Below are 15048 nucleotides of genomic sequence, written 5' to 3'. Positions count from 1 at the left end.
AATTATTAAAAGTAGTCATTCAGGAAAATGCAGCAGAGTACTGCAAATTATTGAAGTTATTCAATTACAGAGGTGACAATTTTTGGCCAGCTGCAGAAGAAAGTCTCCTCTATACTCTTCCAATAATAAGGCTTAGCCAAAAACATTACCCCTGACATTTCCTTTTTTTGAGATTGGCAAACAGCATTAACATAAAATAATACCACAATAGAGTCAATTCTGTACATCCAGTAAAAGCTGCATTCAGCCTGCTTAAAACCAGTTTTTATTTGAGAAACACTGAAGAATCTATCTTGAATGAGATGAGGTAAAAGGACAGTATCGTGAACAATGTGACTGCCATGCCACCTTATTAATGTAATTAATAAAATAAATACATAATTAATAATTGAGACTAATTGAACCAGAGCCTCGTTTATTATTTAAAGCTCATTCTGGTGGGTCTTTTACTGTTTCCCTGATACTTTCATTACCCAAATTAACTTTTGAAAATATCAACATGACTATTGTCATTTATGATTTATTTTTCTGATTTGCCATTTTCTATAAATGTTCTGCCTTCCTCTCTTCCTTTAAACTTTGATTCATTGAAGGACCTGGATCCAGACGTACAGAAGTTATCTTCTCTTATTGTTCACTTTGTGCAAACAAGAAAATAGTTATCTTGATCTTTGCCTCACTCAATGACCACATATGCATTGTGGTAGTTGAGTGAGGAAAAGATCCAGCTAACTATTGATATACCACATACTGAAAGCAGGAGCCTGAACTCTAATTAATTTCTCTCAGTGAGGTAGTTGTAATATCTGCGCTCCAATTGGTCTGATGGAGCACAGATTCTAATCAAACCTGTCAGTACTGAACAGTGAGTACCTTAACTAGCTGAATTGGCTAGGAAACCTTGCTTGATTTTTGAATGTTTGGTAATGAAAAGGCTTTTTTGAGATATAATTGAGATTTGATTGAACATGTATAACAATAGATTGCAGATGTATTTGCCCTTTCTCATGATGTCAGCTATACTGGAAGTTAAATTGGATGAACATCTTGAATTGTCTTTCCATTTTGTTCAGCTCTTGTAATATACAGTCATACAGTACGGAAACAGACCGTTCAGTGCACTCTTCCACGCTGACCAGATATCCTAAATTAATCTGGTTCCTTCGACCAGCATTTGGCCCATATCCCTCTCCGCCCTTCCTATTCATATACCCATCCAGATGCCTTTCAAATGGTCAAATTGTATGTGCTTCCACCACTTCCACAGGCACCATGCTGTGTGGAAAGTCGCCCCTTAGGTCCCTTTTAAATCTTTCCCTTCTCACCTTAAATCTATTTAGTCAAGGTTAAATCTAGATTTGGTACTGGGTAATGAAACCAGCCAGGTGTTAAATTTAGAGGTAGGTGAGCACTTCGGTGATAGTAACCACAATTCACTTATGTTTAATTTAGTGATGGAAAGGGAAAGGTATGTACTGCAGGGCAAGAGTTATAGCTGGGGAAAAGGCAATTACGATGCAATTGGGCAAGGTTTAGGATGCATAGGATGGGAAAGGAAACTGCAAGGGATGGGCACAATTGAAATGTGGAGCTTATTCAAGGAACCAGCGACAGTGGGTCTTTTATAAGTGTGTACCGGTAAGGCAGGGAAGAGGTTGTCCAGTGCGGGAGTCGTGGTTTACTAAGGAAGTTGAATCTCTTGTCAAGGGGAAGAAGGCGGCTTATGTTAGGATGAGATGTGATGGCTCAGTTAGGGCGCTTGAGAGTTCCAAGTTAACCAATGAAGATTTAAAGAGAGAGCTAAGAACAGCCAGGAGGGGACATGAGAAGTCATGGCCAGATAGTATCAAGGAAAATCCTAAGGCTTTCTACAGGTATATCAGGAATAAAAGAATGACTAGAGTAAGATTAGGACCAATCAAGGACAGTGGTGGGAAGTTGTGCGTGGAGTCAGAGGATATAGGGGAAACGCTAAATGAATACTTTTCATCAGTATTCACACTAGAAAAAGACAATGTGGTTGAGGAAAATACTGAGATACAGGCTACTAGACCAGACGGGATTGAGGTGCACAAGGAGCAATTCTGGAAAGTGTAAAAATAGATAAGTTCCCTGGCCCTGATGGGATTTCTCCTATGATTCTTGGGAAGCCAAGGAGAAGATTGCTGAGCCTTTGATTTTGATCTTTATGTCGTCATTGTCTACAGGAATAGTGCCAGAAGAGTGGAGGCTAGCAATTGTTGTTCCCTTGTTCAAGAAGGGGAATAGAGACAACCCTGGAAATTATAGACCTGTGAGCCTTACTTTGGTTATGAGTAAAGTGTTGGAAAAGGTAATAAGAAATAGGGTTTATAATCATCCAGAAAGGAGTAAGATGATTCGGGTAGGTCGTGCCTTACAAACCTTATTGAGTTCTTTGAGCAGGTGACCAAATAGGTGGATGAGAGTAAACTGGTTGATGTGGTGTATAGGGATTTCAGTAAGGCGTTTCTTAAGGTTTCCCCACGGTAGGCTATTGCAGAAAATGTGGAGGCATGGGATTGAGGGTGATTTACCGGTTTGGATCAGAAATTGGCTAAGCTAAAAGAAGACAGAGGGTGGTGATTGATATAAAATATTCATCCTGGAGTTCAGTTCCTAGTGGTGTACTGTAAGAATCTGTTTTGGGTCCACTTTTGTTTGTCATTTTTATAAATGACTTGGATGAGGGCATAGAAGGATAGGTTAGTAAATTTGCGGATGACACTAAGGTCAGTAGAGTTGTGAATAGTGACGAAGGATGTTGTAGGTTACAGAGAGACAGACATAAGCTACAGAGCTAGACTGAGAGGTAGCAAATTGAGTTTAATGCGGAAAGGTGTAAGGTGATTCACTTTCGAAGGAGTAACAGGAATAAACAGCACTGGGCTAATGGTAACATTCTTGGTAGTGTAGATGAGCAAAGAGATTGCGGTGTCCAGGTACATAGATCCTTGAAAGTTTCCACTCAGATTGCAAAGGTTGTTAAGAAGGCATACAGTATGTTAGTTTTTATTGGTAGAGGGATTGAGGTTCAGAGCCATGAGGACATGTTGCAGCTGTACAAAACTCTGGTGTGGCCACATTTGGAGTATTGTATTATAGGAAGGATGTGGGGGCTTTGGAAAGGGATCAGAGGAGATTTACTAGGATGTTGCCCAGAATGGAGGAAAGGTTTTAAAAGGACTTGCTGAGAGACTTGAGGCTTTCGTTAGAGAGAAGAAGGTTGAGAGGTGACATAATTGAGACATATTAGATAATCAGAGGGTTGGATAGACTGGACAGTGAGAGTCTTTTTCCCTGGATGGCGATGGCGAGCAGGAGGTGACATAGCTTTAAATTGAGGGGTGATAGAGATGACAGATGTCAGAGGTAGTTTGTTTACTCAGAGAGTAGTAGGGGCGTGGAACACACTGCCTCAACAGGAGTAGTCTCACCAACTTTAAGGGCATTTAAATGGTTATTGGATAGGCATATGGACAAGAATGGAATAGTGTAGGTTAGATGGGCTTCAGATTGGTTTCACAGGTCGGCGCAGGCCTGGGCCGAAGGGTCTGTACTGCGCTGTAATGTTCTATGTTCTATGCCCTTTAGTTTTGGGCTCTCCTACCCTGAGAAAAATACCTTGTCCATTTATCCTATCTATACCGCTTATGATTTTATAAACTTCGATAAGGTCACACCTTAGCCTCCGATGCTCCAGGGAAAAGAGCCGATTCAGCCTCTCCTTCTACTTCAAACCCTCCAACCCTGGCAACATCTTTGTAAATATTTCATGAACCTTTTCAAGTTTAACAACACTTTTCCTATATCAGAGGACTGGAACTGAACGCAGTATTCCAAAAATGGCCTAACCAATGTCCTGGACAGCGCAGCATTACAACCCAACTCATATATTCACTCACCAATAAAAGCAAAGTGTACGAAACGCCATCTTCACTACTCTGTCTATCTGCAACTCCACTTTCAAGGACCTATGAACCTGCACGCCAAAGTATCTTTGTTTGGCAACACTCCTCTGCACCCTATCATTAAGACAATAGACAATAGCTGCAGGAGTAGGCCATTCTGCCCTTCGAGCCTGTACCACCATTCAATATGATCATGGCTGATCATCCTTAATCAGTATCCTGTTCCTGCCTTATCTCCATAACCCTTGATTCCACTATCCTTGAGAGCTCTATCCAACTCTTTCTTAAATGAATCCAGAGACTGGGCCTCCACAGCCTTCTGGGGCAGAGCATTCCACACAGCCACCACTCTCTGGGTGAAGAAGTTTCTCCTCATCTCTGTCCTAAATGGTCTACCCTGTGTCCATTTTAAGCTGTGTCCTCTGGTTCGACACTCACCCATCAACAGAAACATGTTTCCTGCTGCCAGAGTGTCCAATCCTTTCATAATCTTATATGTCTCAATCAGATCCCCTCTCAGTCTTCTAAACTCAAGGGTATACAAGTCCAGTCGCTCCAGTCTTTCAGCGTAAGGTAGTCCCGCCATTCCAGGAATTGACCTTGTGAACCTATGCTGCATTCCCTCAATAGCCAGAATGTCTTTCCTCACGGCACGGTGGTTAGCACTGCTGCCTCACAACGTCAGAGACCCGGGTTCAATTCCCGTCTCAGGGACTCTGTGTGGAGTTTGCACATTCTCCCCGTGTCTGCATGGGTTTCCTCCGGGTGCTCCGGTTTCCTCCCACAATCCAAAAATGTGCAGGTTAGGTGAATTGGCCATGCTAAATTGCCCGTAGTGTTAGGTGAAGGGGTAACTGTAAGGGAATGGGTCTGGGTGGGTTGCGCTTTGGCGGGTCGGTATGGACTTGTTGGGCTGAAGGGCCTGTTTCCAAACTGTAAGTAATCTAATCTAATCAAATTTGGAGACCAGAACTGCGTACTCCAGGTGTGGTCTCACCAGCTGCAGAAGAACCTCTTTGCTTCTATACTCAATTCCTCTTGTTATGAAGGCCAGCATGCTGTTAGTCTTCTTCACTACCTGCTGTACCTGCATGCTTACCTTCATTGACTGGTGTACAAGAACATCCAGATCTCTCTGTACTGCCCCTTTACCTAAATTGATTCCATTTAGGTAGTAATCTGCCTTCCTGTTCTTGCCACCAAAGTGGATAACCATACATTTATCCACATTAAACTGCATCTGCCATGCATCTGACCACTCACCTAACCTGTCCAGGTCACCCTGTAATCTCCTAACATCCTCCTCACATTTCACCCTGCCACCCAAATTTGCTAATGTTATTACTAATACCATCTTCTATATCATTAACATTTTTATTGTAAAAAGCTGCGGTCCCAGCACTGATCCCTGTGGTACCCCACTGGTCACTGCCTGCCATTCTGAAATGGAACCGTTTATCACTACTCTTTGTTTCCGGTCAGCCAACCATGCACCCTAATTTTACTCACTAACCTCCTATGTGGGACTTTATCAAAAGCTTTCTGAAAGTCCAGTTACACTACATCTACTGGATCTCCCTCATCCATTTTCAGAGTTACATCCTCAAAAAATTCCAGAAGATTAGTCATGCATGATTTCCCCTTCATAAATCCATGCTGACTCTGACCTATCCTGTTACTACTATCCAGATGTGTTGTAATTTCATCCTTTATAATAGACTCCAGCATCTTTCCCACCACTGAGGTCAGACTAACTGGTCTATAATGTCCTGCTTTCTCTCTCCCACCTTTCTTAAAAAAGTGGTACAACATTAGCCACCCTCCAATCTGCAGGAACTGATCCCGAATCTGTCGAACTCTGGAAAATAATCACCAACGCATCCACAATTTCTCGAGCCACCTCCTTCAGTACCCTGGGATGTAGACCATCAGGCCCCGGGGACTTATCAACCTTCAGACCTAACAGTCTCTCCAACACCAATTCCTGGCAAATATAAATTCCCTTCAGTTCAGGTCCTTCAGCCACTGTTACCTCAGGGAGATTGATTGTGTCTTCCCCAGTGAACACAGATCTGAAGTACCAATTCAATTCTTCTGCCGTTTCTTTGTTCCCCGTAATATATTCCCCTGTTTCTGTCTTCAAGGGCCCAATTTTAGTCTTAACCATTTTTTTGCCTTTCACATACCTAAAAAGGCTTTTACTATCCTCCTTTATATTTTTGGCCAGTTTACCTTTGTATCTCATTTTTTCTCTGCGTATTTCCTTCTTAGTAATCCTATGTTATTCTTTAAAAGCTTCCCAGTCCTCCGTTTTCCCACTTATCTTTGCTATGTTATACTTTTACTCTTTTAACTTTATATGTTTCTTAACTTCCCTCGTTAGCCACTGCCACCCATGCCTCCTCCTAGGATCTTTCTTCCTTTTTGGAATGAACTGATCCTGCATCTTCTGCATTATACCCAGAAATATCTGCCATTGTTCCTCCACTGTCATCCCTGGGAAGGTATTGCACCATTGAACTTTGGCGAGCTCCTCCCTCATAGCTCCACAGTTCCCTTTATTCAACAGAAATATTGTCACTTCCGATTGTACCCTCTCCCTTTCAAATTGCAGACTAAAACTTATTATATTATGGTCACTACTTCCCAATGGCTCCTTCACTTCGAGCACCCTGATCAATTCTGGTTGGTTACACAATACCAGATCCAGAATTGCCTTCTCCCTGGTAGGCTCCAGCACCAGCTGTTCTAAGAATCCATCTCAGAGGCACTCCACAAAGTCTCTTTCTTGAGGTCCAAAACCATCCTGATTTTCCCAGTCTACCTGCATGTTGAAATCCCCCATAACAACAGTACTAACATCTTTGCAACAGGCCAATTTTAGCTCCTGATTCAACTTACATCCGACATCCAGACTACTGTTTGGGGGCCTGTAGATAACTCCCAGGAGGGTCTTTTTACCCTTAGAATTTCTCAGCTCTATCCATACTGACTCTACATTCCCTGATTCTAGGCTCCCCCCGCGCAAGGGATTGAATATCGTCCCTTACCAACATGGCCACCCCACCCCCTCTGCCCATCAGTCTGTCCTTACGATAGCACATGTAACCTTGAATATTCAATTCCCAGGCCCTGTCCACTTGAAGCCATGTCTCAGTTATCCCCACAATATCGTATTCAGTGTTTAACTCCTGCCTAATTTGCCTTACCAAATGCAACATCTCACATTTCTTTAAATTAAACTCCATTTGCCACTCCTTCGTTCATCAACCCATCTGATTAAGGTCTTGTTGTACTCTGAGATAGGGCTGATGCCCGAAACGTTGATTCTCCTGTTCCTTGGATGCTGCCTGACCTGCTGCGCTTTTCCAGCAACACATTTTCAGCTCTGATCTCCAGCATCTGCAGTCCTCACTTTCTCCTGTACTCTGAGATAACCTTGTTCATTGTCAGCTACACCACCAATTTTGGTGTCATCTGCAAACCCACTAACAGATCTTTCTGTATTCACATCCAAACTTTATATAAATGACAAAGCAATGTACACAGCATTAATCCTTGCAGCACACTGCTGCTCACACGTCTCCAGTCTGAAAAAAGACCTTCTATCACTCTCTGCTTCTCCTTTCAAGGCAATTTTGTATCCAAATGGCTAGCTCTCCCAGTACTCTATGTGATCTAACTTTGCTAACCATTGTACCATGTGGAACCTTGAGAAATGCCTTGCTGAAAGTTTTATATTGACAACATCCACCATTCTGCCTTCCTCAAAGTTCTTTGTCACTCATGCCATACATGCTAAATAAGGAGCTTAATTTGTAATGATAAATGAAACGGAATCCATAAACTTGACTTGCATCCACTGTAATAATTTAAAATATAATTTGCTGATCTTTTAAGTCTTTATTTGTATATGAATAGGTCAAGGTAAGATTGAATCAATAATATTTGAGGTAAAAAAGTTGAAAAGTTTAGACAGTGATTTCAAAAGTGTTTGTGTTTCTATGTATAGCTGCAAAGCATGTAAAGATAATTAGCTGTAGCTAATTTGTGTACAGCAAGTTCCTGAAAATAGCATGATAATGATTATCTAATGTGTTTTACTGGTGCTGTATGAGAGCTACATACATAAATATAAATAGATTTAGAAGGGTGACTAGATTGAGCGCATGGACCCTGAACAGCCTTAGTAAGGTGGACACGAAAAGGATGTTTCCTCTCGTAGATGAGTCCAGAACCAGGGGCCAATTTTTAATTATGGGTCACCGTTTTAGGTTAGAGATGATTTTCTTTTCTCGCTCAGAGAATTGTGAGACTTTGAAATCTGGGCCTTAGAATGAGCCTTAGATGATATTAGAAGTGGGGTCATCAAATTTTTTTTTAAAAATTCAGGGGAAGAAGGATTTGCTTATTTATCAATGTGGTCATTATAACAAGGTCAGCCAGATAGATTTCATAGAATGAGTTCCTTGATTGGGGCTATTAATCTGGTCCAATTAGCGATTCAAATACCAGGGGAACCTGTACTGTGATTTTTGATTAGGTTAAGATGACTGGCAGATGCAACTGTCTTTGGTTTAATCCTTAATGAGATGCTGAGAGAGAGTTTGATATATGGAATTAATGATGTAACCATGCAAAAGTGCCTTCAAACAGACACTACAACTGGCTTTGTCATTGGAAAATGCAGCCAGTGAAGCATATGAGTTACAGGGTATTCAATGAAAGTGGGCACCCTCTCCAGTCCGACTGAGCTTGGGAACACCACTTGAGTGAAGGAAATTGCATTTACCTCACTCAGGGACTCTAGGTCAGCCCACTGCAAAATCCCAAAACAAAGCCAAGCTCAGCCAAATGGTTTGACAAATGAGCAGTACCAGTCACACTGATTGTGAGCCCATTGGGTCAACTTGCCTTTGTAGATTTAAACAAATGGTAAACTGCTTTTCCCAGCTGGCAAGGTACCCAATCCCTCACAGAGAGGATTTACACACAAAGCTGGTAGGGGGACAGTCCTTCTCGAAGGTCAGACATGAGCCATATGTACTTACTACTGCAGTTAGATGAAGATTGTCAGAGGTATGCTACAGTTAATACCCACAAGGGTTTGTACCAATATATAAGACTGCCATTTGGGGTATCATTAACCTGTGCAATTTTTCAGTGAACAATGGAGGACATTTTCCAAGGACTACCCCAGGATGTGTTAACAAGAGGGAAGACCAATAAGGAGAACTTAAGAACTTGGACATAGCCCTTAAACATTTCTCACAGGCAGAGGGTACACCTTAGAAGGGAATACCTTAGAATGTGTGATCTAGGCACCCCAAGTGATCTACTTGGGCTACAGAGTTGACAAGACCGGGTTACATTGGAAGATAAAGTGAGGATGATCAAAGATGCTCTGGCTCCCAGATCGGCACCGGAGCTTAGATCTTTCTTTGGGTTAGTGAATTATTAAGGAACGTTCACACATCCTGGCACCTTTGCATCAACTCCTAAAAAAGGGTCAGCCTTGGAAATGATCACTTAGGCAAGCCGTTATGTTCAGGGAAGTGAAGTAACTGCAATTGTCCTCTAATGTGTTCCTTCCTATGATCCCAAGTGAAGTCTGGTATTGACATGTGATGTCTCCCCGTATGGCATTGGGGTAATATTAGCTAATGGGTGGATCAATAGAGGGGACCACCCAATAGATAATGCATTCAGGACTTTGATTAATGCAAAATGTAAATATACCCAGATAGAGAAGGAAGGTTTCGTGGTCATATTTGAAGTCAGAAAATTGCACCAATATAACAACTGACCTCAAACCCCTGCTAGGTCTACTTAAAGAGAACAAGACAGTGCCGTCCACGGCTTCAGGCCGAATTCAGTGGTGGACTTCAATACTGAATGCATATAGTTATAAATTGGAACACTGTCCAGGAGGCCAAAGCGGATGCTTTGAGCTGCCTCCCACTGGCAGATACACCACCGGTTGTACCGCCATTGGAAGAGTCTGTAATGGTTTTAAATTTTCTGGACATGCTTCAAATCATAGCTGACAATATCAAACATTGGATGCAGTAAGATCCGGTCCTGGCAAAATTGAAACAGCTTGTGGTGATGGGGGAAACCAAAAGGTCCTCACAACCAGAATTGAATCCGGCTAGACCAGCTCACAGTATAGGCAAATTATTAGAGGCGTGATTCATTGGGTGAAATGCTTTGACATATTTCAATAATGATTCTTATTGAAAGGTTCTGAACATAAATGGTATTTTTCTTACTCTCCTTTGTTGTCAACTCATTACATTGCATAACTATTGCTCCTTGAACATTGTTTGTCAAACTTTAAAACTTGTCATTTTTAAATGCCTCCTTGGCGACACCTGTCCCAATCTCTATAATCTCTTCTAATCCTCCAATCTTCTGTGCTCTTCTCATTCTGGCTGTTTGACCATTAACTCTAAACTAAATTGCTCTAACACTGCTCCAAATCGTGCTCTACCAATGGTAGACATAATGGTAATAAACTCTGGAATTCTCTCCCTAAACATCACCACTTATCTGTCATTCTTCCTTCCTTTATAACAATTTTTTTAAAACTACCTCTTTGACCATATGTTTGACCATCCGACTAATGTTGCTTTTGGTGGTACAACATCTAATTTTACTTTGCAAAGCTCCTGAGAAGCAACTTAGGTCATGACAATCAGTTAAGACATAAATTCTTGTTGAAAATTAAATTAACAACAAAACATCACATCCTTCCAACCATGATTAAATGGAATTGGATGACTCTCTGTATTGCCAGGAACAATAATTAAATCAAATAATGTGGTCTTATGTAAGAGTACTTCATTTTTATTTATTGGCTGTAAGTGACATATAGTGCCACTCCCTAGTCTCAGTTATAGTCAACCAACTGCTGTGTGCCTGGAGTCCCATATAGACTCAGACCAGGTAAGAATGGCAGATTTCCTTTCCTAAAGGGCATTGCATTAAGTGAGCATTTTAATCCAGATTTTTATTGAATTCAAATTTCACTATCTGTCATCATGGGATTCAAACCTATGTCCTCAGAAAGATTAGCTAGGATTCTTGGTTACTAGTGTCAAGAAGTGTGGTGCTGTAGTTTGCACGTTCTCCCCGTGTCTGCTTGGGTTTCCTCCAGGTGCTCCGGTTTCCTCCCACAGTCCAAAGATGTGCAGGTCAGGCGAATTGGCCATGCTAAATTGCCCGTAGTGTTAGGTCAGGGGTAAATGTAGAGGTATGGGTGGGTTGCGCATCGGCAGGTCAGTGTGGACTTGTTGGGCCGAAGGGCCTGCTTCCACATTGTAATGTAATCTAATCTCCTGCTCCTCGGATGCTGCATGACCTGTTGTGCTTTTCCAGCACCATACATTTTGACTCTGATCTCCAGCATTTGCAGTCTTCATGTTCTTCTTGGCTACTAGCCTAGTAATAGAAGTGACATTGTCACTATACTATCTGGAGGCAGTTATCTTTCCACAAATTTAAATATACTATAGATCTTTGAGCTTGGGGATATCATTTTGTACTTAGTTCTAAAACAGGCATCTCATCAATCTTATTTGAGGTGGTGAAACTCTATACTCTCACAGTCACCATTCTTATATTTACACACCAGGGGATCAATGAATGTGCCAGATTTATTGAGGGGTGACAACTGAGGGATTCCTGTTTTTCCCTCTAAGGCACAACACTGCATTTCTGGTAGGAGATTCTGATCATGACTCCTTCAGAAATGTGGACTGTACCTTTTAAATCTAACAGGTCTCTTTTGCTGCAGGAGAGCTGGGAGTTGGGAGTCAAACCATAATGCCTTTTTCAGTGGCGATAGTTTCCATGTTCAGTGATTCAAATGAGCAGCAGCACAGATAGGCAACTTCTGTGAAAGGATAAGTACGTAAGGCAACTATGGGGATAGGGTGCCAAAGATCTTAGCAGATAGAGTGATGTTACTCTTAGCTAGCACTATCCAATGGTTCATGGAATGTGAACAGCGCCAACCTACTTTGTAACAGGTAAGATGAGACCCAGCGTCCGATATAGCACAGCTCCGATCACATAATAGGTCGAGTCATCTGTTTCTAAAATGCATGGAAAAACAACATTGTGAGGCTCATTCTATTAAATTTCAAATCGAGGCTTTAAGATGTTAAAACAATCACTTCTATAACAATATCAAAACAAAGGAATAATGTAGAATCACACAATTCAATAAGGATCATCTATATCTATCAAAATATTTTAAAATGAAAGTGTTATTATCATTAGTGAAAGAAGCAAATTAAGATATATGATTAAATATTTCAATTAAAACTAAAGAAACCATAAGATTCCATCCATGAGATTTATAGCTTGAGGCTGATAGATTCTTGAGCACGTTGTTCAGGAAGGAAGTTTGAGATTTTCAATCTTTGTAAACCTGTTCAAACTTTCTTTCGGAGCCTAAACATATTTAGAAAAGCCCAAAATACTGGAAGCCCATAGTGCTGGAAGTTCAAAATGTATGCACCATCTGAGTCTAAATCCCATTAACATGTAAAATAGCTTCATGAAATTTGGGTTGATTCAAGATTCAGTATTAAAGGAATAAAATAATTTTCAATTTTTATGACCCAACGGCAGTACTGAGCACCACAACTGCCAGTACAGATTAGTTGCAGTCCAGTACTCTCTACAATGACCTAAAATATACCAATAGAAAAAACAACAGCTGGTTGAGCCAGTTTCACAATTGCAAGCAGAACCAAAGCAATTCACAATAGCATTCTATTGACTAGACATTCACTAATGTAATGTTGGTAAACATGGCCACCAAATTTAACAAGCAAATGCCATGCAAAATGCCATAAAATGAATGATCTGTTTTGATATATTCGACAAGGAGTAAATGTTAGGAAATCATTTAAAATGGGTTTTTCCTTCCATAAAGATATTTCACCCGGTGTAGCAATTTTTAATGTTATTTCTCATGACATAATAAAGCATAGCTATCTTTTAAAACTAAATCCAACAAATGCTTATTATCGGTGGTTATTGTATGCAAACATTAATGGTAGTGTCTGGGCTAGCATTAAGTTAATACATTACAACTAATAAGTCTACTCTCAGTAACATACAGATGTGCAGCACAGAAACAGACCCTTCAGTTTCACATGGTAGGCTGTCTGGAAGGTTAGATTGCATGAAATCCAGGGGGACCTTGCAAATTGGATACAAAATTGGCTGGATAGTAGGAAGCAAAGGGTATTAGTAGAAGGATGCTTGTCGGACTGGAGGCATGTGACTAGTGGAGTGCCTCAGGGGTCGGTGCTGGACCCATTGCTGTCTGTTATCTATATCAATGATTTGCATGAGAATGTACAAGTCATAATTAGTAAGTTTGCAGATGACACTAAAATAGGTATCGTGGACAGTGAGGAAGGTTATCAGAAATTGCAGCAGAACCTTGATCAGCTGGGGAAATAGACTGAGAAAGTTTAATGTTGATAAGTGTGAGGTCTTGCATTTTGCAAAGTCAAATCAAGGTAGGAATTTCATGTTGAATGATAGGGCCTTAAGGAGTGTAGTGGAACAGAGGGACCTTGGAGTTCAGGTGCACAATTCTCTAAAAGTGGAGTCACAGGTAGACAGGGCAGTGAAGGCGGCCTTTAGCACACTGGCCTTCATCAGGCAGAACACTGAGAATAGATGTTGGGAAGTTATGTTGCAGTTATACAGGACGTTGGTGAGGTGACAGTTGGAGTATTGTGTTTAGTTTTGGTCACCTTGTTATTGGAAAGATGTTATTAAACTGGAAAGAATGCAGAAGAAATTTCCAAGCATGTTGCCAGGACTCAAGGGTCTGAGTTATTGGGAGAGGTTGGACAAGCTACAACATTTTTCTTTAGAACGCAGGAGACTGAGGGGTGTCTTACAGAAGTTTATACGATCACGACAGGCATGGATAGGACAAATGTACTCAGTCTTTTTCCCAGAGTTGAGGAATCGAGGACTATAGGGCATCAGTTTATGGTTAGTGGGAAAAGAATAAAAGGGAACCTGAGGGGCAACCTTTTTTACAAAGAGGGTAATAAAGACATGGAATGAGCTGCTAGCGGAAATGGTTGAAATGGGTACATTAACAATATTTAAATACAATTGAATAAAACATGGATAGGAAATGATTAGAAGGATATGGGCCAAATGCAGGGAAATGGGGTTAGCGTGGATGGATCTTTTGGTGGGCAGTTTGGGTCAAAGGACCTGTCTCCATGCTGTAGGACTCTGTCTCACCTTGGTTTCTTCTTGTTCATCATGCTATCAGTCTCACAATCCCACTTTTGAATGTACTCTTTATGAGGTATGACTGTGCAGGATTTACTGAATTTAACATTGAATCACTGAATCTAGCTACCTAGCCTGCACCCCATGGACATTACGGGCAATTTAGCAAGGCCGAACCAGTTAACCTGCACATCTTTAGATTGTGGGGAGATAATGGAGCGCCCAGAGGAAACCCATGCAGATACGGGGAGAATATGCAAACTTCATACAAGCAGTCATCAGAGGGTGGAAACAAACCATTGAATCTGGCACTGCAAGGTAGTAGTGCTAAGTAAATTGGCCTGGTCCTCACCTTCCAGCCCATTAATTGCCAGATACAGCGCATTATCCTCTGCCATATTCACCACCTACAGGCAGACCCCACCACCAAGGACATATTTCCATCTCCACTCTTAATTGCATTCCATTGAGACCATTCCCTCCGCGACTCCTTTGCTAGGTCCACGTCCCCCATCAATCCACTCTCCACACCTGGCACCTTCCTTTGCCATTGCAGGTGGTGTAAAACCTGTGCTCACACCTCCACCCCTCACCTCCGTCCTAGGCCCTAAAGGATCTTTTCACATCCTATAGAGATTTCCCCGCACATCCATCCACCTCATCTACTGCGTCCAGCGCTTTCGATGTGGTCTCCTCTATATCAGAGAGAAAGATACCAACTTACCCAGTGTTTCAGGGAGCATCTCTGGGACATCCACACCGGAAAACCCCACTGCCCTGTGGCTGACTGCTTCAACTCTCCCTCACACTCCTTCAAGGACAGGCAAGTCCTAAGCTG

At 41.6% G+C, this 15048-nt stretch overlaps 1 protein-coding gene across 9 annotated transcripts in view; it reads right to left on the bottom strand.

The window, feature by feature from the left end:
- The window catches only part of adgrb2 (adhesion G protein-coupled receptor B2), a 758374-nt gene that overhangs the window by 288238 nt on the left and 455088 nt on the right, over positions 1-15048 (bottom strand). For all 9 annotated transcript variants that reach the window (XM_072548607.1, XM_072548608.1, XM_072548609.1 and 6 more), the window contains one exon: positions 11953-12028. In XM_072548607.1, coding sequence (XP_072404708.1) covers positions 11953-12028 — 76 coding nt within the window. The remainder of the gene's footprint in view (positions 1-11952; positions 12029-15048) is intronic.

The sequence above is a fragment of the Chiloscyllium punctatum genome, chromosome 27, assembly GCF_047496795.1.
Source record: "Chiloscyllium punctatum isolate Juve2018m chromosome 27, sChiPun1.3, whole genome shotgun sequence".
Taxonomy (NCBI): domain Eukaryota; kingdom Metazoa; phylum Chordata; class Chondrichthyes; order Orectolobiformes; family Hemiscylliidae; genus Chiloscyllium; species Chiloscyllium punctatum.
This window is presented reverse-complemented; position numbering and strand designations above follow the sequence as displayed.